The sequence below is a fragment of the Periplaneta americana genome, chromosome 11 (genome assembly GCF_040183065.1).
Source record: "Periplaneta americana isolate PAMFEO1 chromosome 11, P.americana_PAMFEO1_priV1, whole genome shotgun sequence".
Classification (NCBI taxonomy): domain Eukaryota; kingdom Metazoa; phylum Arthropoda; class Insecta; order Blattodea; family Blattidae; genus Periplaneta; species Periplaneta americana.
In genome coordinates, this window is record NC_091127.1 from 119657244 (window position 1) to 119684322 (window position 27079).

The 27079-nt window shown below is 38.5% G+C and overlaps 1 protein-coding gene across 2 annotated transcripts in view; it reads left to right on the forward strand.

The window, feature by feature from the left end:
• Positions 1–25730, forward strand: part of LOC138709291 (facilitated trehalose transporter Tret1-like) — a 35666-nt gene extending 9936 nt beyond the window's left edge. Inside the window, exons 3-5 of one of the 2 annotated variants that reach the window (XM_069839954.1) lie at positions 8788–8996; positions 17308–17580; positions 24252–25730. In XM_069839954.1, the coding sequence (XP_069696055.1) occupies positions 8788–8996; positions 17308–17580; positions 24252–25109 (1340 nt within the window). In that variant the 3' untranslated portion in view covers positions 25110–25730. The remainder of the gene's footprint in view (positions 1–8787; positions 8997–17307; positions 17581–24251) is intronic. The other variant, XM_069839955.1, reaches the window with a different exon arrangement.
• The last annotated feature ends 1349 nt before the right edge of the window (positions 25731–27079 follow it).

Genomic DNA, 27079 nt, shown 5'->3' on the forward strand with positions numbered 1-27079 from the left:
TCAATTATACCTGGATAATTAAACCATAGGTAACAATAAGCCACTTAAATTTGAACATTGTTGAACTACAACATTTTTTTCTGAATTCTGAATCACTCTCTTGTTTGTTGTTTCATTGTTGTTTTTAACGTTTGCACTGCAGGCCTAACGAAACTTTGTGATCTTGGCAAACAGTACGCTCACATTCACTGCACTGTATCTTGCTTTTGCGGTCCTTGCTTCGAGGACAAAGATGACACCGACGTTTCGCTCCTTCTCCGTGAAGCGTGGTTGATGTCTCAGGAACGTTTTTGCCTAGTTGATCAGCAATGTTTTCTCTGATGAGACGTGGTAGATTCTGCATCACAAGACGCTTTTCCATCCATGGAGTCATCATTGCTTCCCCCAAAGACAGAAGAAACATTTCCCTGGGTTGCACGTGAGCTCCAACTGTTGTCATGTTGTGGCGTAGTATGACATAGGCATTCAAGCATGTTGAGTTGATTATACCATAGAAGACACAAAGTGGCCATCTCTGTGTCTTCCTATTGCAGCTGTAGGTGCTACACATCTGATCGAACATGTCAACTCCACCTTTGGTTGAATTATAAAATTCAATTATCTCAGGAAATCCTGACTCGGATACAGAAGCTCCTTGATGCATATTAGAAAGAAGTAGTACATACTTTCCTTTCTTTGGAACATACGACAAAAGGACGAGTTCGTTATCAAAGGCAAACATACTTGTATTCTCGTTTCTTCCTCTAATGTCTATCATTTCTTTAGGGATTTGTGGTTTGTTTTTCCTCAGCGTGCCCACCATTGTCAATTTACGTTGTGCCATAGCCTTGAATAATGGAATAGAGCTGAACCAGTTGTCAACTGAAATGTTTCTATTGGTGCCATGTATTGGCTTTGAGAGCTCTTCAACAAAGAATTCAGCAAGTGGTTTGCCATTTGTATTCATTGTCTTTCCGGTATAAGGTATTGCAGTGAGCATGTAGCCGGTTTTTGCATCATAACACATCACTGTCTTTATACCATATTTGGCTGGTTTATTAGGAATGTACATGCGAAAAGGATACTTGCCTCTGAACGCAAGCAATTGTTCGTCAATTTAGCAGTAGCTACCGGGGTTGTAAAGCATGCGACACTTCTCTTCAAACCTATTCCAAACATCCCTAATAGCAGCAAAGGAATCCAGTTGTTTTCTTTCGGATCGTGTTGATTTTTCGTCAAAGCGGAGACAATTTGTCAGAAATCTAAATCTTCTTTGTGACGTGACTGTTTCAGTAATGCGCAGACCTCTCATTTTGTGCCAAAGTAACTCTGTTGAAACTTGGCTTGATTTGTGAGCACCAAAATAAATATAAACCCCCAAAAGTGCAAGTAATTCATCGTATGTAATGATACCCAGGTTTCGTTGATCATCAGAATAATTCAGTCTCTGGCGTTCAATTTCTTCATTAGTGCACTGAATAATAGTCTCTAAAATATCATTATCCAAAAATAGCAGAAAAGAACTAAGCGGAGTTTTCACATGCTTCGCATTTCCTTTTGGTCCCGGAATAGACACTACTATGTTTCGCTTAGGAGTGCGCCCAAATTTCACTGGAGCAACTGTCGACCAACGATATCCATTCTTCCCTTTGACACTAGTTCTAGAAGGAACGAGAACGTGACATGCTGTAGAACTACTTGGTTTAGAAGATGGGTCTGAATGCCTAGGTTGTTTTTCAGGAGGAGTTTCCTCTTCACTTATCAATTCACTGTTCTGTAAGTCGTCCTGTAGTTCAGTGTCACTATGAACCGAGTTCAAGTCTTCTTGCACGTTATCAGTAATCACTACATCATCTTCGTCTGAAGAATGTTCATTAGGATCACGAGGATCTTCAAGCATAAGTTCTTCGTATATTGCACCATCGTTCAAATAAGCCATATTAGGAAAACCTGGAAAATAGCGTAATACATTCTAAATTATAATATGATGTAATGTAATGCAATGCAATGCAATACAATGCAATATAATATAATATAATATAATATAATATAATATAATATAATATAATATAATATAATATAATATAATATAATATAATATAATATAATATAATATATCACTTGGAATGAAATTAGGAAATTGTAAGTATATCAGTCACATAAAATAAACTTGTACAATGATATATATTTTAGTAATGGAATTTCTCACCTAAAAACGCTAAGAGTAACGTGGGGTTCCTCCGGACCCCAATCACTTGGTAACTCCACAACACAAGCACTCACCACAAACACAAAGGAGGTACTAACTTATGACACATTGTTAGGAAAAGTAACGGAAAGCCAGATGTGCCAGTGCAACCAACACAAAAATATGTAGAAAACAAAATTCAGTGGGGTATTCAAATACCCCATGTTACTCATCCAGGGTTAAAGTCAGTGGAGAGCAAGCCAGACAGTCTTGTGTAGCAGTGAAGCCAGCTTCGAGACCAGAGCTCGACTTGAGTTGTGTCCGTAACTGTGGAGCCTGAAGCCCGGAGTTCGAGTGCAGTGGACCGCAGTTGGAGGACCTGAGTTCGAAGTGCAGCGGATCGTCTCTGAAGGTCTGGGGTTCGAGATTCTGTGGACGCGAGTGACTGAGCTAGAAGAACTAGCCAAGATAAACGAGCTGTGAACTGAGAACTGACAGTTCTGTGTTGTAAATAGTGCTTTGTGAATATTAGTTAAGATTAACAGTTCGTTGTTGTTCGTAATAGTCCAAGTAAATTGTCATTGTCGTCAGTAGAGTGCACTAACGAATACTGTGTTACTGTGTGGAGAGCAAATCCCATTGTTGACGGGAGTGAAATTAAATTGTAGAGAGTGATAATTATTGTTGCTTTGAATAAAACTTACATTCTTGAGTTGTGTGTGTGCGCGTGTGTGCGTGCGTGTGTGTATGTGTGTGTCAAAAATGAACAAACTATGTCAAAAACTACAGAAGTTAGAAATTTCACCCATCTCCTTCCTTAAGCAAAACCGTAATTAAGTTTATTACTTAAACCAGGCATGTCAAATCAGACTCTGAATGTGCAGCTATGTGCGCGGATCGCCGGTCTGTGCGGACTGCATCATTCAAGGGTTGTTCTTACCCGTTCTTAGCTGGAGGGGTGTACAATAATCTATTCTGCGCTTCTAGGGTTGGATTAAATAGGCATTTGGACATTATAAATACACTTAGCAGAAGGAAAAAAACACGATTATTATCAGTGTCTGCATTTGACAATTGCAATACAAAAAACTTTAGGCTTACTTAGTTATACTTGACAAAGTAGTGGTTTGCAAAGCATAATTTATCAAAATGAATTTTATATAGTATTTGAAGAAAAAGAATATTGCAGTAATTTCGAAACAACAAAAAACGAACACAGTATTTCATTTTACGTAGTAGGTACTAATTATTTTAAATAATAGACCCTATTCTTTCATTGTTCGTCAAGCATTATTATTTATTGGGACCATTGGTACAAAAATGTTAAAGAAAATATTCTCCCAATTAATTACATGCAGTAGGACATTGTGAAGTTTTTACATTGAAATAATTTCCTTGCTGTATGTCAATATAAATTAATATTCATATTAATAAATAATATTGTAAATTTATTTCAACTCAACAATAGGATTTTATTCTTCCAACAATAATTCCTTTCTACAATTCACCTTAAACGCTCTCGTCAACAATAGGATTTTCACTCAACACAGTATTCGTTATAGCACTCCACTGACGACAATGACAATTTACTTGCACTATTACGAACAACAATGAACTGTTAATCTTAACTAATATTTACAAAGCACTATTTACAAATCAGAACTGTCAGTTCTTAGTTTACAGTTCTTCTAGCTCAGTCACTCGAGTTCATAGTATCTCGAACCACAGACCTTCAGAGACAGTTCACTGTACTCGAACTCAGGTCCCTCCAACTTCGGTCCACTACACTCGAACTCAGATCCCTCCAACTGCGGTCCACTGCACTCGAACTCAGGCCTTCGGATGCTGTCACAGTTGCGGACGCACACTCGAGTCGAACTCCGGTACACAAGACTGGCTTGCTTGCTCTGGCTTACTCACTGACTGGCTGACTAATCAACTGAAAACTGCAACTGCTCTAGTTCGCTGGCGTTTCTTCTTTTATAGCAAAATCATAGTCTCGAGAAATTTCTACGGGTGTCCTCTCGAATTATCTGGCTATCTCCACTTCGACGGACTTTTGGAAGAGTCGGGAGGGTCCGTCCCCCCTTCATTCCGCACGCAGCTGCGCGCGCACTCTCCCCTCGTCGCGTTGACGTAATACACCCCCTCTGCCCTTCAGCATGCAGATGCTCCCCGTACTAGCGTTTCGGCTGCCGCGCGCCCTGTCGGACGCGTGTTCAAACCCCGTTGCAGCTGTCACATTATAAATTAAGCTTAGAATTTAAATTCACATATAGCTTATTTAGAAAACGTTGAGAGCAAGTATCGACAAGTAGGAAGCGTTACTGAAAGAAATTAAAAGTGTAGTTCCCAAGCAGTGAAGCGACGATATTCTATTTATGTAAGGTTTAAAGATTTATTAATATAAGTATATTAGCATAATATAGTGACGTGAGACGGAAAATTTGCCATTATATATATTTACAGAAAAATTTTCCGCCTTGCAAATTGTTGCTTTCTTCGCTCCTTACAACCTCAAGAGCCATCATGTATTCCTCACAATATTCTCATCACTTACCAGCTTATGAAATGAAAGTCGCAAGCCGTCTAATCTTTGATGGCTGTTAGTACAGACTCCAAAACAACGCCAATGTCAAGTTCGTTTTGCCGTGAGAGTACTGATTAACTTTACTAATCTGATCTAAACTGTCACAACACTATTACCTCGACATGGGCTGATCAAAACCTTTCATTTTAAAATAATTATTGTTGGCTGAGGAAAACATTATAACAATTAAGTTATATGATTCATAATTTCCCTTCTTCGTTATCTGTGAACTTCTCACTTTATTTATCATAACTCATTCACAGACAGCCAAATCAGTACCCGTACTGAAACTGCGTTACTGAAATAAAAGCTGATATGCTGTTGTAGGTCTGTATAGCCCTGTCGCGTTCCCCTCCAAGGCGATTCACTCCCTTCAGGTAGGGGAATAGAAAGTGCACATCGCACAGAGACTATGCACAATGTGCGCGACTGCGCGCATCTGCACAATGTGCGGGGTTTGACATGCCTGACTTAGCGTTACTTAAACTTATAAGATGTAACACATACATATGTATGAATCACAGCTTGCATCGTAATTAGGTTTATTGCTTAAACGAACCTAGCATTACTTAAACTTTTAAGATGTTATTTGTCATAACACATACATATGTATGAATCACAGCTTGCATCGTAATTAGGTTTATTACTTAAACGAACCTAGCATTACTTAAACTTTTAAGATGTTATTTGTCATAACACATACATATGTATGAATCACAGCTTGCACCGTAATTAGGTTTATTACTTAAACGAACCTAGCATTACTTAAACTTATAAGATGTTATTTGTCATAACACATACATATGTATGAATCACAGCTTGCACCGTAATTAGGTTTATTACTTAAACGAACCTAGCATTACTTAAACTTATAAGATGTTATTTGTCATAACACATACATATGTATGAATCACAGCTTGCACCGTAATTAGGTTTATTACTTAAACGAACCTAGCATTACTTAAACTTTTAAGATGTTATTTGTCATAACATGCACACAGATATATATATATATATATATATATATATATATATACAGTATATACAGTATATACAGTATATACATATATGGATCACAGCTTGCATCGAATTGAAACTGATCAATTTCACACTTGCATGTCTTTCTATACATTTTTAAGAAGGACTATTAGAAACAATACTATCATAAAATTATTATTAGCTGCATGAATTTTAAATAAGTCAAAGTCTCGTTCTTTTATTAAGATTACTGAACTCCTGTTTCAGCCATTCCTCCATTTTAACTTCATTCCAGAAAATATTCTTTCAATGAATACATTGGAGGAAAGCACACCCAGTACAAATTTTACCACTAGCAGTAGGCCTACCAAAACATTTTTTTAAGTTTCCTTTGGCAATCAAGTTAATAACAAGAAACCATCTTTCAACAGAGAATTTGTTTCAGCTAAATTTACGACATTTTTAAAATCAAGTAAATTTCTGAGGGTAACATATCATTTTAGAGAGAACATTTCAATGCGAAAATCAAGCAAACAAAATATGTAATTATGCAGACTTTGTACAGATCATGAAATTATTTCTGTACATAATTATTGTAATTCGGATTAATTAGTCTCTTTACACACTGGAGCATCCGGTATCCAACAAAAGAATCAGCCATTCTTTGTACGAATTCAACATTTAAATTCTTCATTTCTTGACATACTTCACAGATCATCAGTGAAATTTGTTCTAAAGAACTGTTTTTTTAAATATGTCGGTTAAATGTTAGCAAAAATATAGCAACAGTAGCAGATATAAATGACACTTGGAAGGAAATTATACGCAAAATAAATATTAGAAACGCCTGTTGTTTTCGGTTGAGAACCTTTTGCCTTCTCCAGAAAGCTGAAAGTTAGAATTTTTAAAGCAGCTACATTACCGGTTATTCTGTATGGTTGTGAAACTTGGACTCTCACTTTGAGAGAGGAACAGAGGTTAAGGGTGTTTAAGTATAAGGTACTTAGGAAAATATTTGGGGCTAGGAGGAATGAAGTTACAGGAGAATGGAGAAAGTTACACAACGCAGAACTGCACGCATTGAATTTTCACCTGACATAATTAGGAACATTAAATCAAGAAGTTTGAGATGGGCGTAACATGTAGCATGTATGGGCGAATCCAGAAGTGCATATAGAGTGTTAGTTGGGAGTCCGGAGGGAGAAATACCTTTGGGGAGGCCGAGACGTAGATAGGACAATGTTAAAATAGATTTGAGGGAGAAGGGGTATGATGGTAGGGACTGGATTTATATTGTTCAGGATAGGGACGGATGGATGGATTTATCTTGATCAGGATAGGGACCGATGGCGGGTATATGTGAGGGCGACGATGAACCTTGGGGTTCTCTAAAAGCCATATGTAAGTAATTAAGATTATTTAACCATCCTGTATAAACTACTGAGTTGTTTAGCGTCAATGGGATTGATAATAAGCAGATAAGGCGAGGATTCGCCATTCATTACCTGACATTTTCCTTACGGTTAGGGAAATTTCGGAAATAACCTGCGCCCCAGTTCAATTTAGTTCGGCAGGTAAACGCCTTAGCGATCATCAGCCGGTGGATCATCAGTGCTAGTAGAATAAGAAACATTACACGAAGGAGATTTTTAATAAACTCGAAGATAATTTATTTTTGATAATGTAAATTTATACTTACTTACTGGCATTTAAGGAACTCGAAGATTCATTGCCGCCCACACATAAGCCCGCCATAGGTCCCTATCCTAAGCAAGATCAATCCAGTCTCTATCATCATATCCCACCTCCCTCAAATCCATTTTAATATTATACTCCCATCTACGTCTCGACCTCCCCAAATGTCTTTTTTCCTCCGGCCTCCCAACAAACACACTATATGCATTTCTGGATTCGCCCATACGTGCTACATGTCAATGTAAATTTATATTTCAAATAACTGTCATTATTAACTGAATAATTATATTGATTATGAAACTTATATTTTATCAGTCTCACTTAATGATCTGGAAGAAGTAATTTGAGATGCATTAGACTCAACAGTTGAACATGGAAAAATTCATTTTCGATCCTATCTTTAAGTAAATGTTTCCTTAAATTCCTTTATTTACCTTGTTGCATTGATTTTAAAAAGTGTTTTGTAATTCTGAAGTTAAATAAATGTTTTATACTGTTATTCCATTTCAGATTGTAATGAATATAGAAGAATAATTGACTGAAATTCTCTATTTTAATCAATGTTGCACATTCTTCGATTGGATATGGAATAAGAAGCCAGTCGTCCTCAGTTTAGATAAATCTTTTGTCCAGTGCATACGTTCCCATACTCTCGATGACTATATGACATAGAGAAGTACTCTCTAAATACATGTGTAACGTATGTGTTTTCCCTCGAACTATCGAATATACACCATTTGACAAAGAAAATGGTCGAAATCCTATAGCGTCAATTTGTGTAAGTGCGTAGTTCTTGTTATCGCTCTATTCACAGGGGAAATATTAAGCATCAAGATCAGAGTATGAAGTCTGTGTGTATGTCACGAAAAGACATATTCCCTCCGAAGTATTTATGGTTTAACGATAAAACTCTCTCTTCACGTTCTAAAAACCGGTCTTCGAATCTCTCTGTACAAAAGCACGTCTGTACATACGCCGTACACGCTGGATCCCGAGTTATTCCGAGCTGGGACTAAAGGCTGACTCACAATAAACCGGGAACAGAAACGACAACGAGAACGAGAACGGAAATAATGTTAAAATAAATGTATTTAAATGTGAGCATTCACAATAGTTAATTGTGAATGCTCACATTAAAATGCATTAATTTTAACAATTATGCCGTTCTCTTTCTCGTTTCCGCTCCCGATTTATTGTGGACCAGCCTTTAGTCTCTGAACAGCAACAATTTCCGTGTCAAGGGATGTACTTGGAAAACATTTTCTAAGATAAGCTCTTTAAATAAATATTTCAACCAGCTTCTTGTAATTAGCACGAAAGAAATGTTCTGAGATTGTTTTTTCACTTAATGTTTCAGCTAGTGTGTATTCCTTCACTACTCCTATCGGATGTCTTTTCGGAGGAGTTGCGATGGATGTTTGGGGAAGGAAGCGGGCATGCATTATTTTCACCCTGTTGATGGTGCTGGGCTGGACGGTGATCGCAGGCTCACAAGATATCACCATGTTGCTCGTGGCACGCATTATCGAAGGCTTCTCGAGAGGGGCGGCGTTAACAATTTTATCGGTACATTTATTAAAAAAAATGTGTCAGTAAAATAAGACTGGGGTCGTCACTTAAGGATGCCATGATATTATCTACGATTTTAATGATATACGGAAATTTTCAGAGAGTAACTAGCAATTCTTTTGTAATAAAATTAGCATGTGATTATTATTTAATATTAAATGTGTCAAGGGGAGTCTGTACTTCTATATTGTACAATGTTAAATTCCTAAATTTTTGTACATTTTTCTCAGAAGTTATAAAATATACAAATGTAGAAGAAATAGGACATAATATGTAATATATATATATATATATATATATATATATATATATATATATATATATATATATATATACACACACACACAACTGTCTGATTAAATTTTAAATTCCACTGAGCGGTTGGCATATAAAAAAAAATCATTGACAACTTTTTTTGCATAAACAATCACTACCAGAGTGCTGCATTGGAGTTAAATCGCTCGCTTGAACTCGCTCGATTGTCGCATCCTCGAGTGAGATACGATCGGTCGTGATACGCTCGTAATAAATAGAACCACAGTACAAGGTCATCTCATCGACATGTCTTATCTTGTATGGAAGGCGACAGATAAGATATACATGTTTTTTGCTCACTAGGTAAAAATAAGGCTTTATTTTCTGCGGTTATGACAAATGTTCAATGGAACAGTCAATGGAACCTACCAAAACAGTAACATGAATTTATAAATAAAATAGTATGAAAAACTTCGATATACAGTTATTATTGCTAATTAATAATTATTCAATATTTGATTTACTACAATATATTTATTTATTTATTATTTTGCTAATAATTGTAACATAAAATATAAAATATACAGAGAAACTTTAGCTATCCTCTGAAAGAGTAGAACTCGTGCTCAGGGGCGGATTCCTGAATTGAAATTAATAATTATAGAATACAATTATAATTAATAATTATACAATACAATTTGCAATTATAGTACATAAATTTAAATTTACAATTTTTCAATTTTTATAAAATCCATACATAACTTTTTAAATTTAATCCTAGAACTATTCGAATTGGCAATATATGATATAATATGATAGGTCCATACATAGTGTTCCGCCTATATACTACGACAATGTAGAAACATTTTACAAAATATTATTGATATCAGTAGATTAATAACAATATTAGTACAGATATAAAGTCACAGAAAATATAATAAAACGAATAATCATGCTGCACAACTGTTACAGACGCAAAGATTGATACACTAATTTTATTATTATAACTAGAAAACTTGATACAGTTCTTGCATTATCGTGATTGTGTTCTCGGTAATTACATTTACATCCAATAACTTATATATCAGATGTGGTAAAAACAAAATCACTCCTTTGCGGGGGAAAAAAATACCTACAACATTTATATTACATTTTAAAGCAAGTTGTAGTTGTACTATGGAGAGGTTAGTTAAACACTGCAAAGTTTTGAAATGATAATCATTTATAATGTTACTACACAGTTCATCACTGTAACAAGAACGAATGTCTAACGCTCGGATTATCCCGTTCGAGGATTTATCGCTCGTGACAATTTTACCCATCATGCATGTGCGCTACCTATCGGATTATGCTATGAACTACTTGGCGCTCGAGCGAAAACGTCCGATGCAAACCTCTGATCACTACAGATCATATTGTGAATTTTATTAGTAACAACAACGTAATTTATTCGTCACAACAATAATTCCTTTCTACAATTCACCTTAAACGCTCTCGTCAACAATTGGATCTCCACTTAACACCGTATTCGTTATAGCACTCCACCGACGACAATGACAATTTACTTGGACTATTACGCACAACAATGAACTCTTAATCTAAACTAATATTTACAAAGCACTATTTACAAATCAGAACTACCAGTTCTCAGTTCACAGTTCTTCTATCTCAGTCACTCGAGTTCACGGTATCTCGAACCACAGACCTTCAGAGACAGTTCACTGTACTCGAACTCGGGTCCCTCCAACTGCGGTCCGCTGCACTCGAACTCAGGTCCCTCCAACTGCGGTCCACTGCACTCGAACTCAGGTCTTCGGATGCTGACGCAGATGCGGACGCACACTCGAGTCGAACTCCGGCTGGCTTGCTTGCTCTGGCTTTCTCACTGACTGAATAACTGAAAACTCTACAACAACAACTCTAGTTCGCTGGCGCCTGCTCTTTTATAGCAAAATCATAGTTGCGAGAACCTTCTACAGGTGTGTAGAGAATTATCTCAATATCTCTACATCGACATTTCTGGAAGAGCCGGGAAGGTCCGTTCCCCCTTCCCTCCGTAAGCAGCTGTGCGCGCGGACTCGTCGCGTGACGTAATACACCCTCTCTCTTCTCTCCACCGCGCGACGTCACTCAATGTTCCGTGGAGCCTGTGCGATCTGCTTTCATGCGGGACGCTGGTCGTGAGTTCGATTCTCACGTCGCTGTCACATTGCCCCCTCCTTAGGACTGCTCGTCTCGGGCAGTCCCTTGGTAGGCTGCTAGTCGGTCCAACGTTTGGGGTCCTCCGGCTGCTCCCTCCTTATGGTGGCGCCACCCCATCCTTGGCTTGGCTGGGCAGCGATACTCGTACTGCGTGGGCGCCATCTTGCTTTTCCCCTTGGCCCTCCAAGGAGAGCTCGCTGGCCACGGGTTGGTCCTCGGCGTCCATCAGGAACACTTCATCCCGACCAAGACGGAGTATGCGGCGCCGGACGTCCACCGTCGCATCGAGTAACCGCATGGCGTCGAGTCCCAGGACGACGTCCTCGGTGATGTTGGCGACGAACACCCACATCTCCAGTTTCCTCTTCCCCAAGGTCAGGTCCAAGAAGACCTCTCTCTGAATGGGCAAGCTCTCGCCTGAAGCAGTCCGTAGCTCGTATTGGCGCAGCGGCGTCCTCCCAGGTAGGCCCCGCACGACGTCTGGGCTGGCGATAGTGAGCATCGCCCCGGTGTCCACCAGTACTCTGCATGGACGGCCTTTTATCCGTCCTTCAGCAATCAGCCCATCGTCGCATCTTCTGTCGACCGGTTTCAGGACGAGCCGAGGGGACGATGATGATGGCGCCGACGTGCTCCTCCTAGCATCGGCCCCCTCTCTCTCCTGACTGTTGCCAGGTCGGTCGCAACTCCTCCGCAGGTGCCCAGGTTCACCGCAGGACCAGCAGGTGGGCACCCGTCGTCTCCGTTGCTCAGGCGACTGTTGGTTTCTCTCGGTGTCAGCCACCTCTCTCTCCTGCCGGTGGCTGGAGCGGTTGCAGTCCCTCCTTAGGTGTCCCGGTCTCCCGCAGGACCAGCAGTTGGGCGTCCGTCGTCTCCGCCGCTCTGTCGACTGTTGGCGCTCCTCGACGTCGGCCACCTCTCTCTCCTGCCTGTGACCGGATCGGTCACAGTCCCTTCTCAGGTGTCCCGGTCTGCCGCAGGACCAGCAGGTGGGCGCCCGTCGTCTCCGCCGCTCCGTTGACTGCTGGTGCTCCTCGACGTCGGCCATCTCTCTCTCCTGCCTGTGGCCGGATTGGTCACAGTCCCTTCTCAAGTGTCCCGGTTTGCCACAGGACCAGCAGGTGGGCGCCCGTCGTCTCCGCCGCTCCGTTGACTGCTGCTCGGGTGGCTTCGGTTGGCGCCCCCCAGCATCCGTCGCCGTGACGCTCCTGATCCAGTGCGGTGTTGAGACTCCCGCCGCCGACTTGGCCGCCTCCATCCTGAGGGCCGCCGCCAGAGCTGCATTGATGGTACGATGCTCTGCCAGGAGTAGCTGTTGTCTTATTTCTGGGTCTCGAACTCCGCTGCCGAAGGTGTAGGCCGCCTCTCCAGCGATGAAGTCATTAGGTAGGCCCCTGAGCGCCTTATGGGCCAGTTGTTCCACCGCCATCGCGAATTCTTGCAGGGACTCGCCTGACTGTTGGACCCTCGTTTTTAGTTGGGTCCTAAATGCTGCAGCAAGTTGATGGTCACCATAACGTCCCTCCAGGGCCGCCATTATCTCAGCGGCTGTCCCATCTTCTGGAACGCTGTGAAGAATCTCCGACGCCTGTCCTTGAAGCGCGGTCAGCAACTGAGTAGTCTTCTCCGCTGGGGTCCAGCCATTATGTGCTGCGGTGGCCTCGAACTGGCGACGGAATATCGCCCAAGACGTCGTACCGTCGAACTTCGGCGTCTTGACGTTGTGATGTCTGGCTGAAGGCGATGATTCCGCAGGGCCACTATATGGAGTCCTCAACTCTGTGGCCGCTTCTTGCATGGCACGTCGAACCTCCTCGGCAACTATCTGTTTTTGTTCTCTAGCCTGGCGATCCACCAACGCGAGAATGTGCTTGTTTTCTTCAGCATGTCGGTCCATCAACGTGAGTATGTGCTTGTTTTCTTCAGCTTGTCGGTCCATCACCTCACTCGTCTGCTCTTGACGACGCTCGAGATCGCGGATTTTTCCGTCGAAATGGTCTACATCCCGTCTCAACTCGGCTACTGTCTCGTTTATAGTTGTAAAATTCTGGTTTAATTTATCCAGATCGGCCTTAAGTTCGTCTTTCACAATGGCGACAATTCCATCTACGTGGGCCGAAACACTTTCGATTTGTGTAGTGACGTCATCTTTCACTCCGCTTATGTCGCCTTTCACTCCGCTTATGTCACTTTTCATCTCCGTTTTCACTTCACTTATGTCGCCTTTCACTTCACTTATGTCACTTTTCAATTCCGCGATGGCTTGCAGGATCAGCTGTAGGTTCTCCATTGTCGATAATGTCCCGATTCTGACACCAGTGTGAATTTTATTAGTAACAACAATGTAATTTATTCGTCACAACAATAATTCCTTTCTACAATTCACCTTAAACGCTCTCGTCAACAATTGGATCTCCACTTAACACCGTATTCGTTATAGCACTCCACCGACGACAATGACAATTTACTTGGACTATTACGCACAACAATGAACTGTTAATCTAAACTAATATTTACAAAGCACTATTTACAAATCAGAACTACCAGTTCTCAGTTCACAGTTCTTCTATCTCAGTCACTCGAGTTCACGGTATCTCGAACCACAGACCTTCAGAGACAGTTCACTGTACTCGAACTCGGGTCCCTCCAACTGCGGTCCGCTGCACTCGAACTCAGGTCCCTCCAACTGCGGTCCACTGCACTCGAACTCAGGTCTTCGGATGCTGACGCAGATGCGGACGCACACTCGAGTCGAACTCCGGCTGGCTTGCTTGCTCTGGCTTTCTCACTGACTGAATAACTGAAAACTCTACAACAACAACTCTAGTTCGCTGGCGCCTGCTCTTTTATAGCAAAATCATAGTTGCGAGAACCTTCTACAGGTGTGTAGAGAATTATCTCAATATCTCTACATCGACATTTCTGGAAGAGCCGGGAAGGTCCGTTCCCCCTTCCCTCCGTAAGCAGCTGTGCGCGCGGACTCGTCGCGTGACGTAATACACCCTCTCTCTTCTCTCCACCGCGCGACGTCACTCAATGTTCCGTGGAGCCTGTGCGATCTGCTTTCATGCGGGACGCTGGTCGTGAGTTCGATTCTCACGTCGCTGTCACAATATTTTTCTAAAGCTGGAAATAATCTTAATTTGTTTATTAATATGATGTACCGAAGTACATATAATATTCCCGTGCAGGATTTCTGCGTTATCTTATAATTAAGAAGGGTGGAACGGAGAAAAATTCTCTCCGGCATCATGATTCGAACCCGCGTCTTCAGCTCTACGTGCTGACGCTTTATCCACTAAGCTACACCAGATTCCAGTTCCGATGCCGGATTGAATCCTCTCAGTTTAAGCTCCACCTCTTAGTGTCCCTTTAGTCGCCAACCCTCATGCATTGTGTCACAGATGTGTGACAGTGACACAATGTCCAACACACTAATGTGCAGAGGTGCACTTATTACGAGTGACAAAGTGGCCGGAATGCGACGGAATCAGCGCCGTCTTGAATCACTAAGCGATTATTTATGCATATCATATTAATATGATGTACCGAAGTACATGATATGATACTTCCGTGCAGAGTTTTCAGCTCTACGTGCTCACACTTTATCCACTAAACCACACCGGATTCCAGTTCCGATTCCGGATTGAATCCTTTCAGTTTAAATTCCACCTTCAGTTTCCCTTTTTTTGCCCATCCTTCATCATATGATAACGCAGAATTCCTGCACAGGAATATCATATGTACTTCGGTACATCATGTTAATATGATATGCGTAAATAATCACTTAGTGTTTCAAGACGGCTTTCATTCTGTCGGATCCAGCCCACTTAGTCACTCGTAATTAAAATAGTGTGTTGGACATCGTGCCATTGTCACACATCTGTGACACAGTGCAAGAGCATTGGCCACCAAAAGGAAACTGAGAGGTGGAACGTAAATTGAGAGGATTCAATCCGGCATCGGAACTGGAATCCGGTGTGGTTTAGTGGATGAAGCGTCAGTACGTAGAGCTGAAAATCCGGGTTCGAGCCCCAATGCAGGAGACAATTTTTCTCCCCTCCACCGATCCTTCATCATTAATTTATTTAGTCTAGTGTGTAAAATTCCATCACATTGCTAATTTCAGCTTTTTGTGTGGAATACTTTCTGAGAAACGTGCACAATTAATGTCACAAAAAATAAGAAAATGCAGAAAAAAGGTGTTAAAGTTTCCATATCTAACAATGTTAAATTCCTCAATTTTGGGTGTACTTCTCTCCGAAGTTATAAAAGTTACAAATGTAGAAAGAATAAGGCATATGTAACATACTTTGATGTGTACAACCGCTAAATAAATTGAAAATTCGACTTAGCGGTTGCCAAAAGAAAAAAAATTCATTTATACCATTTTTTGTATTAAGAATTACTACAAATTATATTTTTATTTTTCCTGAAGATAGAGCTGAAAAATAAATATTATTATATTATCATTTTACTCATATTAAACTACCGAAAAACGATAAAAACAAAAATTTCAATTTTTTTTTTGTCAAAATTTGGTGTAATAAATACTCCCCTTAAATAGTTAATATTACTCCTCTTGTCATGATCCGTCAATGGATTTGTATGTAGCCCTACTGAAAATGTGTAAGATATGTAACTAGATATTCATTTACTTTTATCTAAATATTTCTCAGGTAAATATGTAGTACTTAAAATGACCAAAAATAACAGTATCCATTTAATTAAATTATGTAAAGTTTATTTCTAATTTATTAAAAATTACTTTAATATGAAATTCAAATAACACGTAATATTTTATGCCCTGCTACAAAAAGAATGAATTAGAGAATTAAATTCCCATATTTAGTCACATTTATCTGAATGAGTAACTTACTTACTTACTGGCTTTTAAGGAACCCGGAGGTTCATTGCCGCCCTCACATAAGCCCGCCATTGGTCCCTATCCTGAGCAAGATTAATCCATTCTCTATCATCATATCCCACCTCCCTCAAATCCATTTAAATATTATCTTCCCATCTACGTCTCGGCCTCCCTAAAGTTCTTTTTCCCTCCGGCCTCCTAACACTCTATATGCATTTCTGGATTCGCCCATACATGCTACATGCCCTGCCCATCTCAAACATCTGGATTTAATGTTCCTAATTATGCCAGGTGAAGAATGCAATGTTACGAATCCTTCAAATAAGCCTGAATCAGTAACACTTAAAAATTATAAAAAATGACAATTTCCATCAATTTCCATTTAGTTATTTTTTAAAGCCGCAAAACTAAAACGAAAAAATCAGAATATCTACTGTCGAATTTAGAAAATACTGAATACTGAAAAATATTTGTTATACCTTACACTGCATTGGAATAAAAATACTCTAGTTTACTTGTCGAGCTTAGGCCAGTGGTGTCACGAAATAAGCATTGCGACTTATGATTTTGAAGTTCCTGTAATTCGGAGGTTAGTTTCTTTTACTAACTTCTGTCTCGAAAGACCGAAAACCTGCTATGTTCTTAGATCAGTCCCACGGTTTCGTACGTTCCGAAGTGTCTCTTTGCGGAGTACGGGACCGAAGTCAGAGTGGGTTCTTTAATAATAATAATAATAATAATAATAATAATAATAATAATAATAATAATAATAGTAATAGTAATATTATTATTACAGTTTTTGGAAATTAAATAGGCCTAATTAGAATGGCAATAGACTTCGTTAAAGGAAACATTACAAATTAATAGAAAAATCATTCACCCCGCATTAAGAATATAGTATAAACAAATTTATTAGTTAACCAGTTTAAGAGAACTGTTCTTAAAATTAAAAAGATAATATAAAACAGTATAAAATTCTGACAGGTATATGGCGATGAGTTAGTCTCCCCGAAGCTGAGAGGTACGATTCTGACTGGAAACGCCTGTTTCGTATCCCTGGGGATCATGGTGATATCCGTACTGAGTGCTATGGTGGACTGGCGCACAGGGTCTGGCATCGCTGCCGGAGTATCTGCCATTTCCTTATTCTCAACAGCTCTGATACCGGAGTCCCCTATGTGGCTCGTGAGGAAGAAACGCATGACAGCGGCGGAGCGCTCTCTACAGTGGCTCTGTGGACCTGGTCGATATCTAGAGGTACAGTGTGAGTTCTGCAACATTTGATGGGACATATTGCATATTATTATCTTCTTGAGTACCTGAAGAGTATTGAGGTACAATGCTGTCTCCAAACGAAAAATATTAAAAGTTTGTATATACATCCCAGAGTAATTAATAATTGTTCCTTAGTACTAAAAAATGAGTAGCGCTGTTACTATCTGTCTCGCTGTAGAATACTCAATGTTAAATTCCAACCTCCAACACAGCCTGGGTTCGAACTCTTATTTGGCATGTATATTTATCGTTCTTCATTGTGATATCTTGTATTTTATTAGATGGGAACTAACATTGTTATGATCGTACGTACAATATATTTTCAAAAATGGATATGATGTTCACAGTACTCTCGGCTCCACAAGTAAAGAACCCTGGCCTCACACCACTTCTGCACAGATGACAGTGATTGACAGGCCAGTTAGGGGAAGTAGACTTGCTAAAACTTTCAGCTGTTGCCACGTTTGCTCTTGGCTGGACTCTTTAAATGTATTTTCTTTTGCTACTGGTTGGATTCTTTCAAAAATGGAAAAATTCACAACACAGTATTCTCGGCGGTCTCCTGGCGGTATCTTTGTCCACAGTTTCACTAATTGGGGGAGCGTGTCAGTCAGATTTATGGCTTCCTAAACCCAACCCTGCAACGAAGGTTCTTTACTTGTGAAACAAAGAGTACTGACTACTACAGTGCAATGTTCAGACATGAAAGAAGGAAACGTGAATTTATTGTAAATTTCGTTTTATTTCATACGCACATCTAATCGCAAGGTATGTGTTCAAATACTTAAGAAGATGGGCCACTGAAAAATTTTGATTTGAGGTCAAAATAAATATCATATTTTTAAATTTTGTATTGAATATTCTCAGCAGTTCATGTAGCATACTTGCGAATTTTGGTGCCCCTACGGTCAATAGAACATGTGCAACTTTTTAGGTCCGAGGAACTTGAATAATAGAAGTTTTGGTTGTATAAATAAAATAATGTAATAGAAATCACTCACTATTCACTAATATTAATAATAATATGAATAATAATAATAATAATAGTAATATATAATTAACAATTAAAAACAATTTGAGAAGAATAATAACAATAAAAATACAAATTGAGAAGAATAACAGTGATCAAAAAATTTTTACTTTTTGTCTCGCTCCGAAATAAAAATAGGTGAATATTACTAATATGTGTGCCCTAAATGAATTTAAAATCCAAATTGCCCCATCACGTACCATTTTCCGGGGAAAGTGTATTGAATTTTTTAATACAAAACTTATTTGTTTTTAATTTTCCACAGCTGATGAAATTACAACACATTAGGGATTCAAAATTCCTCATAATACTTGAACAATGTGTACAGGATACAAAAATGCTGTTACATATTTTGAAACACAACAACAATAAAAATATTTCATGCGTATAATGAGAAAAATCTCGGAATTTGAACTTACATTTAAAATAACTTTCTGGATGACTTATGTTTATAACTAGACCCGGACTGTATTTTACAAGGAACCAACAATAGTCTGCAAGCATGCTGGATGACGATCTTCCTTTATAAAGCCTTTCCATTTAAGATATTTCTTGATGAAATCTTTCTCCATGCTCGTCGCTTACAGTTCCATAGTTAGGAGGAAAGAAATCCAAATGAGAATGTAAAAAGTGTATTTTGAGAGACATATTACACTCCATTTTATCATATGCACTTAACATCGTTTCCACATCTTTGAAAACGCGCCATGCCATTCTTTCTCTAATGGAAAGTTTTTCTTCAAACAAAGGTTCAGCCATACCTTTGTGAATTTGTGGACCGATGAAAATGCCCTCTTTTAATTTGCTTTCACTCAAACTGGTAAACGTTTCCTTTAAATACTGAAACCCACACCCTGTTTGTTCATTGCATAGACCTCACTTTGAACTGTTATGAAATTTACTTAATAGAAGGGACCAACATCTGTTTATTTATTAGAAGTACAAAAGAACATGCCAACAACCATAAGAAACCGGAAATAAGTCATAAACCCATAAAGTTCATTAGCTTTTTTTTATTGGTTTATACCCCCAACCCGCGCCAGATGTTTTCTGGAGGAGCGCTTATCGAAAAGTGAAATCGTAGTATATCTTAAAAACCTTACGTGATACGAAGTAAAGAGATACATTTTCGGATTCAGCGCACATCAGGCCATAAGGGACGCATTGTTTTAAGTCGGAGCAAAGTTGTTGTTGTTGTTCAGTGTAATTAACAATAAAACACATAACCTATCAGCTAAAGCCCTGTTTGGTTATAAATATAAAGTTAGACATTCTAAAGTAAAAAGTGCGTGATAATAACAAGATATCCTATTCCAAGCCTGAACACTCATGTTAATAGACAACTTAACGTTAACTAGTCCAATCGTCCTTTATACTCAGTATTACAGTTCTGCCTTGGTTCTGCATACACTAGTAACGTAAAATAAATACCAACATGGCTACTTCCAACTCGTACTAATGGACGATTGCACCGAAATGTTGCCGCGAACCAAATATGCGTGTATCAGGCCGACTCCTTCGAGACTTGTGATATGGAGTAATTCTCAGCCATTTTCCACTGTAATAATTCAATCACAAGGGTCCTTTCTGTCTCGGTAAATCTCCATAAAAGATGTTCCACTCCTCTCGTGTCCTTGCTGGCCAGCGTACCACGCTCGAGTCCCACGACTGCATTCCGTGTTATCTGCTCGTCGATTATTATTATTATTATTATTATTATTATTATTATTATTACTAAAACTTTCAGTTTTCTTGAGAGCAGACTTGATGATAAAAGTTTCTCAACCGAATAATAACACGCATTTTCCATATTATTCTGTGTTAAATTTCTTCCCGAATATAATTTATATTTGTTACTGTTCCTCCAAGATATTTGAATTAAAAAACAGGGTAGGGTAGTGAGTTTCTGTCCCCCTCCATTGCATAGATCGACAATTAGCTACATATTACTCTAATCAGACTTCAGATGTTTGCAAACAATTTTTCTTCCTCTGTCACATATCGTCAAGTGAGACGTACTGCTTGATAACAGATGTATATATCAGCCAGAACCTCAATCAGAGGTAATTATATCATAATTACTGGTTATTCTAAAACATATTTTGGAAAGTAATAATTATTACATCCAATAAAATATTTAAACAAAAAGTTTCACAAGTCTTCCTTTGATTAATTTTTGGCCATCACTCGACGACTTGCTTCTTAGCCTCTGATGTAGCTCTCACATCTCTCATGCTTAGTTTATGCTGAGTCTTGCGCCTGGCGGTCGGGACTAGGAACTAGCTCCTGATTGGCCCGCAGCGGGAAGCCCTACTACTGCATATATACCGGCTAGGCATGGTCCCATACCACTTCATTCCCTGAAGAAGATGACAGAGCTAGCCATCAAAAGCTTGGAAGCAAATCTCCAATTCACCTGGCTGAGAACCCGAGAAGAGTTATTCTACTGTACATCAAACACCGGGATAGCCTCAACTCATACAACAAAAACCTTAAAATTAATCAAACTTATGAGTGAAGAATAACTCAAGTTAAAAAGAACAAGAGCGGGAATAGTGACCAAATTATTGTGTGATTTGAATAATTTCTGCTTTGCAGAGAGCTTTACCTGAAAAAAAAACTAGATTTGCATGTTATGTGATGTTTAGACAAATTTACACAATTTTTCCACAAGAAATGGAAAAAGGAACTAATTATATATTATTAGAAATTTGACCATGTAGTATTTACCAAGTAAGAATATATTATATTTAAAACCAAAATATCTATTGAAAACTCAAGTTAAATCACAAAATTTTAGCACCCCACATGTTTACAATAAAAAAAAAACAAGCCATAATGCATAGGTAAGCATACTGGATTATTAAGATGGACTTGATATGTGTGTCATGCAATCTGTAATGTCGAGAAAATAAAATAAAACATATATTATGAAAAATGTACAAGGTCACTGAAATTCTAGACTGTTGGGGACTCTTAACTTAACTGTTATCCTTTTATTATGCACAGTTCCCCAAAAAAGGAATGAGACGATGGAATATTCCAAGTCCTAGATACAAGACACTGCGCATGATCGGAGTTTCGTAGCCCAGATACATGGGATAATGCGCAATTTATTTATTTAAATTCAATCTATTAGGTTTGTTGTAGAAACTAGTTGCGAAACTTACTTGAAAACCTGCAAAAAAAAGTTGTAAAAATATATTAATATTTGAAAAAATCGTGCAGTAGCATCAAAATTTGGCCTTCATGGCAAGATCGACATGTCTCGTTTCAATAGCTCAGTCGGCCAAAACTTTTTCGTGTTACGCGGGAGGGATTAGGTTGAGTCCTATACACTTGAGTGTTTTTTATTAACTTAATAACATTAAAAGTGAGTTTTTCAGAGTCCTGGAATTAAATGGCCGATCATGAGCACAATAAGACTTGTTTCCAGTAAGTGTTATTGGTCACAGACAACATAAAATTAAACATTATAATATTATAAAAAATTAATGAATGAGTTAATTATGAAAAATATATATTAAAAATTCCTGACTCTGCGACATATGTTAACAAATTATTATTATTATAAATTCGGACTAAGATGTCATTGTAAATGGGGTAATATTTTAATAATAACAACAAAATTTAGAATGTTTTACCAAACATTAAAGAACTGATTTCAATTAGCAATTATATTCAATTCCAAAAATACTAAAAATCTATTCTATATCACAACAAGGACCAAGACAGCAGTCATAAAAAGGTCCACGACAATCACAACAAGGACCTCGACAAATATCATGACAAGACAATAGTGGTTGTCTTTGTCGTGGTATTTATCGTGGTCCTTGTTTTGCTTGTCGTGATCATTTCGTGATTCCTTTCTTACGTCCGTCATGTCTTGGTGATTGTCGTAATTCTTGTTGTGACATCGTAGTTCTCGTTCAGCTCATCGTGGTGCTTATCGTGTTTGTTATCTTTGTCATGGTCCTTACCTTTATTCTTGTATTTTTCGTAGTCTTTATCGTGGCCCTTGTCTTTGCCATGGTTATTATCGTGATTTTTGTTGTCCTTATTGGGGTCATTATTATGGTAATTTCCGAGTCTATGTCCTTGTTGCTTTGTCATGATGCTTATCATGGTCTTGGTCCTAAGAGTGTTTCTTATCGTGGTGCTTTTCTTGGTCCATATCGTGATCCTTATCGTGGTACTTCTCGTTGTCCTTACCTTTATCGGTGCCGTGGCCGTTTTTATCTTTTCCATGGTAATTACCGTGGTCGTGGCCGATATCGTGATTATTATCGTGTCCCTTATTCTGTCGCTTGTCGTGACTATTGTCTTGGTCCTTATTATGGTTCCAGCTGTTGTGCTTTTATTTGTTTTGTGCTTGTAATCCTTATCATGGTCCTTATTGTCTTTGTTGTGGTCCTTATCGCAGTCCCTATAGATATCCTTTCGTCGTTCACATTGTGGACTTTATCCTGATCCTTGCCTTAGTGCTTGTCGTGGTCCATGTCGTGAGACTTATCGAGGTCCTTGTGTTTGTTATCTTCGTGGTCCTTGCTGTTTTGTCATATTTCTTATCGTGGTCCTTGTTGACTTTATTGTGTCCTTATTGTGGACCTTGTTGTATTTGTAATGCTACATTTCGTGATCCTTAAAATCTTTCTTCATGCACTTATTATCATTTAATGGTCCATATAATTCTCCTCATTATTTTTTCATGTGCTTTATTGTAGTATTTGTTATTCTTGTTGTAGTGTTTATCGTGATTATTGTCCTTATCATGATCCTTGTAATCCTTATCGTGGTCCATGTTGTGATCCTAATCGTCGTCCTTGTCTCTGTCCTTGTCATGTTCGATATTGTAGTCCTTGTTGTCTTTGTCATGGTCCTTGTCACGGTGCTTTCGTAGTCCTTGTGGTACTTCACATGAAGCACTCCACTAGTGTCGTCCGTAGTTCTTCCATTGCTATCCCCCTTTTGAAATGTCTCTTTTAACATTTAAAAATGTCGTGATCATTAACGTGAACCTTGTCATTGTGTTGTCGTTGTCCATGTTGTGATCCTTGTAGTGGTCATTGTCTTTAACCTTTTCGTGGTCCTCATCCTCTTAGTGGTCCCTGTTGTCTTTGTCATGTCCCTTATCGTCATCCTTCATGTCTTTGTAGTGGTTCTTATTATGGTCTTTTTCGTTCTTATCCTTTACATGGTCTTTATCACGGTATTTGTTGTCTTTGTTATGGTCTTTTTATCGTGGTATTATTCCTTATTGTGGTCTTGGTTATTATCGTGGTCCTTTTGATCCATATCTTGGTCCATGTTGTGATTTTTATCGTGATCATTATTGTGGTACTTGTCGTGGTCCATGTCATGATTCTTGTCGTAGTTATTAGCTTTTCCGTTGTCTTTATCGTTATTCTTGTTGTCTTTCTTGTAGTCCAGATCATTGACCTAGTTCTTGAATTTGTTCTTTTCATGCTTCTTGTTATTTCTGTCGTGGTCCTTGTGGTCTTTGTATTGGTCTACACTTATCCTTTCAGAATAATATTCTAATCCAATCTAATCCAATTCAATCCAGTTCTAATACATTTTAATGAAACGTAATTTAAACAAATCGATATTTGTTTCCTTATAGGTAAAAGAAGAATTGCTGGAGCTTCAAAAGAGGTTGTGTATTCCCAGCGAAAACGTCATTGGAAACAAAATAACTTCGAAGGATAGAATATCTCAGTCTGTTCATTTGGTCAGACAGTTCTTAAAGCCGAATATCTTGAAGCCTTTCCTCATCAGCCACTTTTTTAATACCATTCAATGTATCTGTGGACTCAATCTCTTCACCTACTACTCAATTGACATCCTGTCCAAGCTGAGGAGAAATAGCTCTCACGGACCAGACGATGTCATCGCCAACATCATCCTATCCGTTGTTCGTCTCGCTGCAACTTTATTGACCGCTGTCCTCCTCATATGGGTTGGACGTCGTCCTGTAGGAATCGTTTCGGGTTTAGGATCATTCTTCTTTGCCACAGCCCTCGGAATATTAATCACAGTGCAGGCTTCAGAGAACAGATACCCGATATCGGATGCCATTGAATCGTGGCTAAACTTCTCGATTGTACTTCTGTTTTTTGTGTTCATTTCCTTGGGCTTCTTCGTGCTTCCTGCTATTATGATTGGGGAGCTGCAACATTCCACCACGAGAAGTTATGTGTGTGGTTACATCTATACTACCAATGATCTGATATTGGGAGCTGTGATCAAGGAATATCCCTCCTTGTCGAATAATCTCGGAATGAACGGATTGTTCTTCCTGTTCGGATCGTCATGTCTCGTGTGCACAGTCTTTATAATTCTCTTCTTACCCGAGACGAAGGACAGAACACTGTTTGAAATCGAGGACTACTTCAAACAAGATAATGTTCTATGGCTCAACCGGAAGAAGGCCACATGCACACCTAGTTACGCCTCAACCGTTGATCTGGTAGATGGCTAGCATGCCAGTAAGATACAGTAAACTAATGTGTAATCAACACAACGTATGTGAGTGATGATACGTCCGTAATTTTTCTTTTACCATCTCCAAAACCACCGCAGAATGTGTAGATTGTTACAAATGAACAAAATCCAGGTTCTGAATATTGTTCCATGCCCTCCTATTAATAGTGATTTTCTAATTAGTCTTATATGTAACTAATCAAAGAAGAAATTTCTCAAAATTAGTTCAATGCAATTTTCCAGATCATAAAAGCAATGTGAAGTTCTATGAACACTGTAAACTGCATCCGTTCTGGTCAGCATTAATACACACAATTAAGTTGGTTAAATATATGTTTTATTTACTTCTGGTGATTAATTATAGCTGACATGATTATGATGATTTTAATGATAATTATAGTATTCATAATTTAAAACAATTTTCTCGTCTGCTAAGTTAGATCTGGTGATCCATTCTCTGTATTAACAAGATGGTATGATTAGCACGTATGATATTCTCTGATTTCTAATTGTCTTTCTTCATTAAATAATATTTCTTCAGTATTGTCTCCTTTTACTTTCGCTTCCAGTCTCCTATCCTCATAGAAGTTGTCTTTTTTTTCCGTTCCTCTATATAATTTGCTCCTAATCCTGTTAAGATAATTCCAGGCATAGCTGCTTACACCATAAATATTCCAACAGGCATCATTGTTAACTTTGAAATAATATCTTTCTTCATAAATATGTTTCGAACAACTCGATATCAACTTTACGTTTTATGTGACCTGATTCAATAAAAGTGCAACAGAAAATTATAACTTTATCGCTCCTGAGAAAGTCATAAAAACTTAAAATAAAATCGTGAAAATTTACTTATTCTATAATATCATTACGGAATAGTGCCACAACCCAAACAGTGACAATTAAAATGCACATCTGTGACAAGTTAAATTTAAGGAAGAATGTCATAAGGGAGGGAGATTATGTTTAATCCTACCAATAAAAAAGACACTTCTTTACTTATCACTAGACTTCGTGGAATTGCCACGAGAATCGTAAGGTTTACTATGCACGCAGTATAGACTGTATGAGAAGGGGGCGTGGAAAGGATAGAGTATGCCTCTAATGTAAACACTGAGCAGTATACTCCGGTTACAATAAAACTTGTATCCTACATTCAAGAAACATAATGAATGATCATTGAATTAGGAAATGTCTAAACATATAAATACACAATTATTTTGTAGTGAGATATATTAACTCTTAAAATTTAATGTAATAGACTCACATCATCCTTGAATATGTGCATTGCAGATAAGAGTTACGTACATTTTGAGCGACTGCAAATTAACCTCCTCCGATGGTCACTGAAACAGTTTTTATATTGGGAAAATGTACGTTCAACATCACACGATGTAATAGGTGCATATTTGAAGAACGGAAAGTCACTACATTTTAGTACACCAACTTCAGACGTCTTGTCGTGACCTGATGGTACAATACCTGATGGTATAATACGAAGTTGTGAATAGGCAGAATTTTTAGCAATAATGTTTCTCAACTTACATTTCACTTTTTCTGAAATTAGTGAATTGTTTTTTTGGATAACGGTTTGTGATACTTTATCCACTATATTAAGGGTTTCTGAGAGTTGTATTTTAGACGATTCTAACAGGGTGATGCTTTTGGACACGATTTTAAAATAAGAATCAATGAACAGAATATCTTCCGATAACTGTTCAGAAGACAATGATTTTACACAGCTGCAACAGCGGAATTGTCTGTGCTATCCAATGCATAAATCACCTCCATTATTTTGCCGTAGTATTCTGCATAATAATTAACAGCATCCAACCACGTTTTCCAACGTGTCAAGACTGGCTGCGAGGGTAAGAGTATTCCAGGGGCAATTGTTTGGAACAGCAACACTCTCATTGTTGCATGTTTGATTGAATTCTTGTCTGCACTGAACAAATGTTAAGCTTTGAC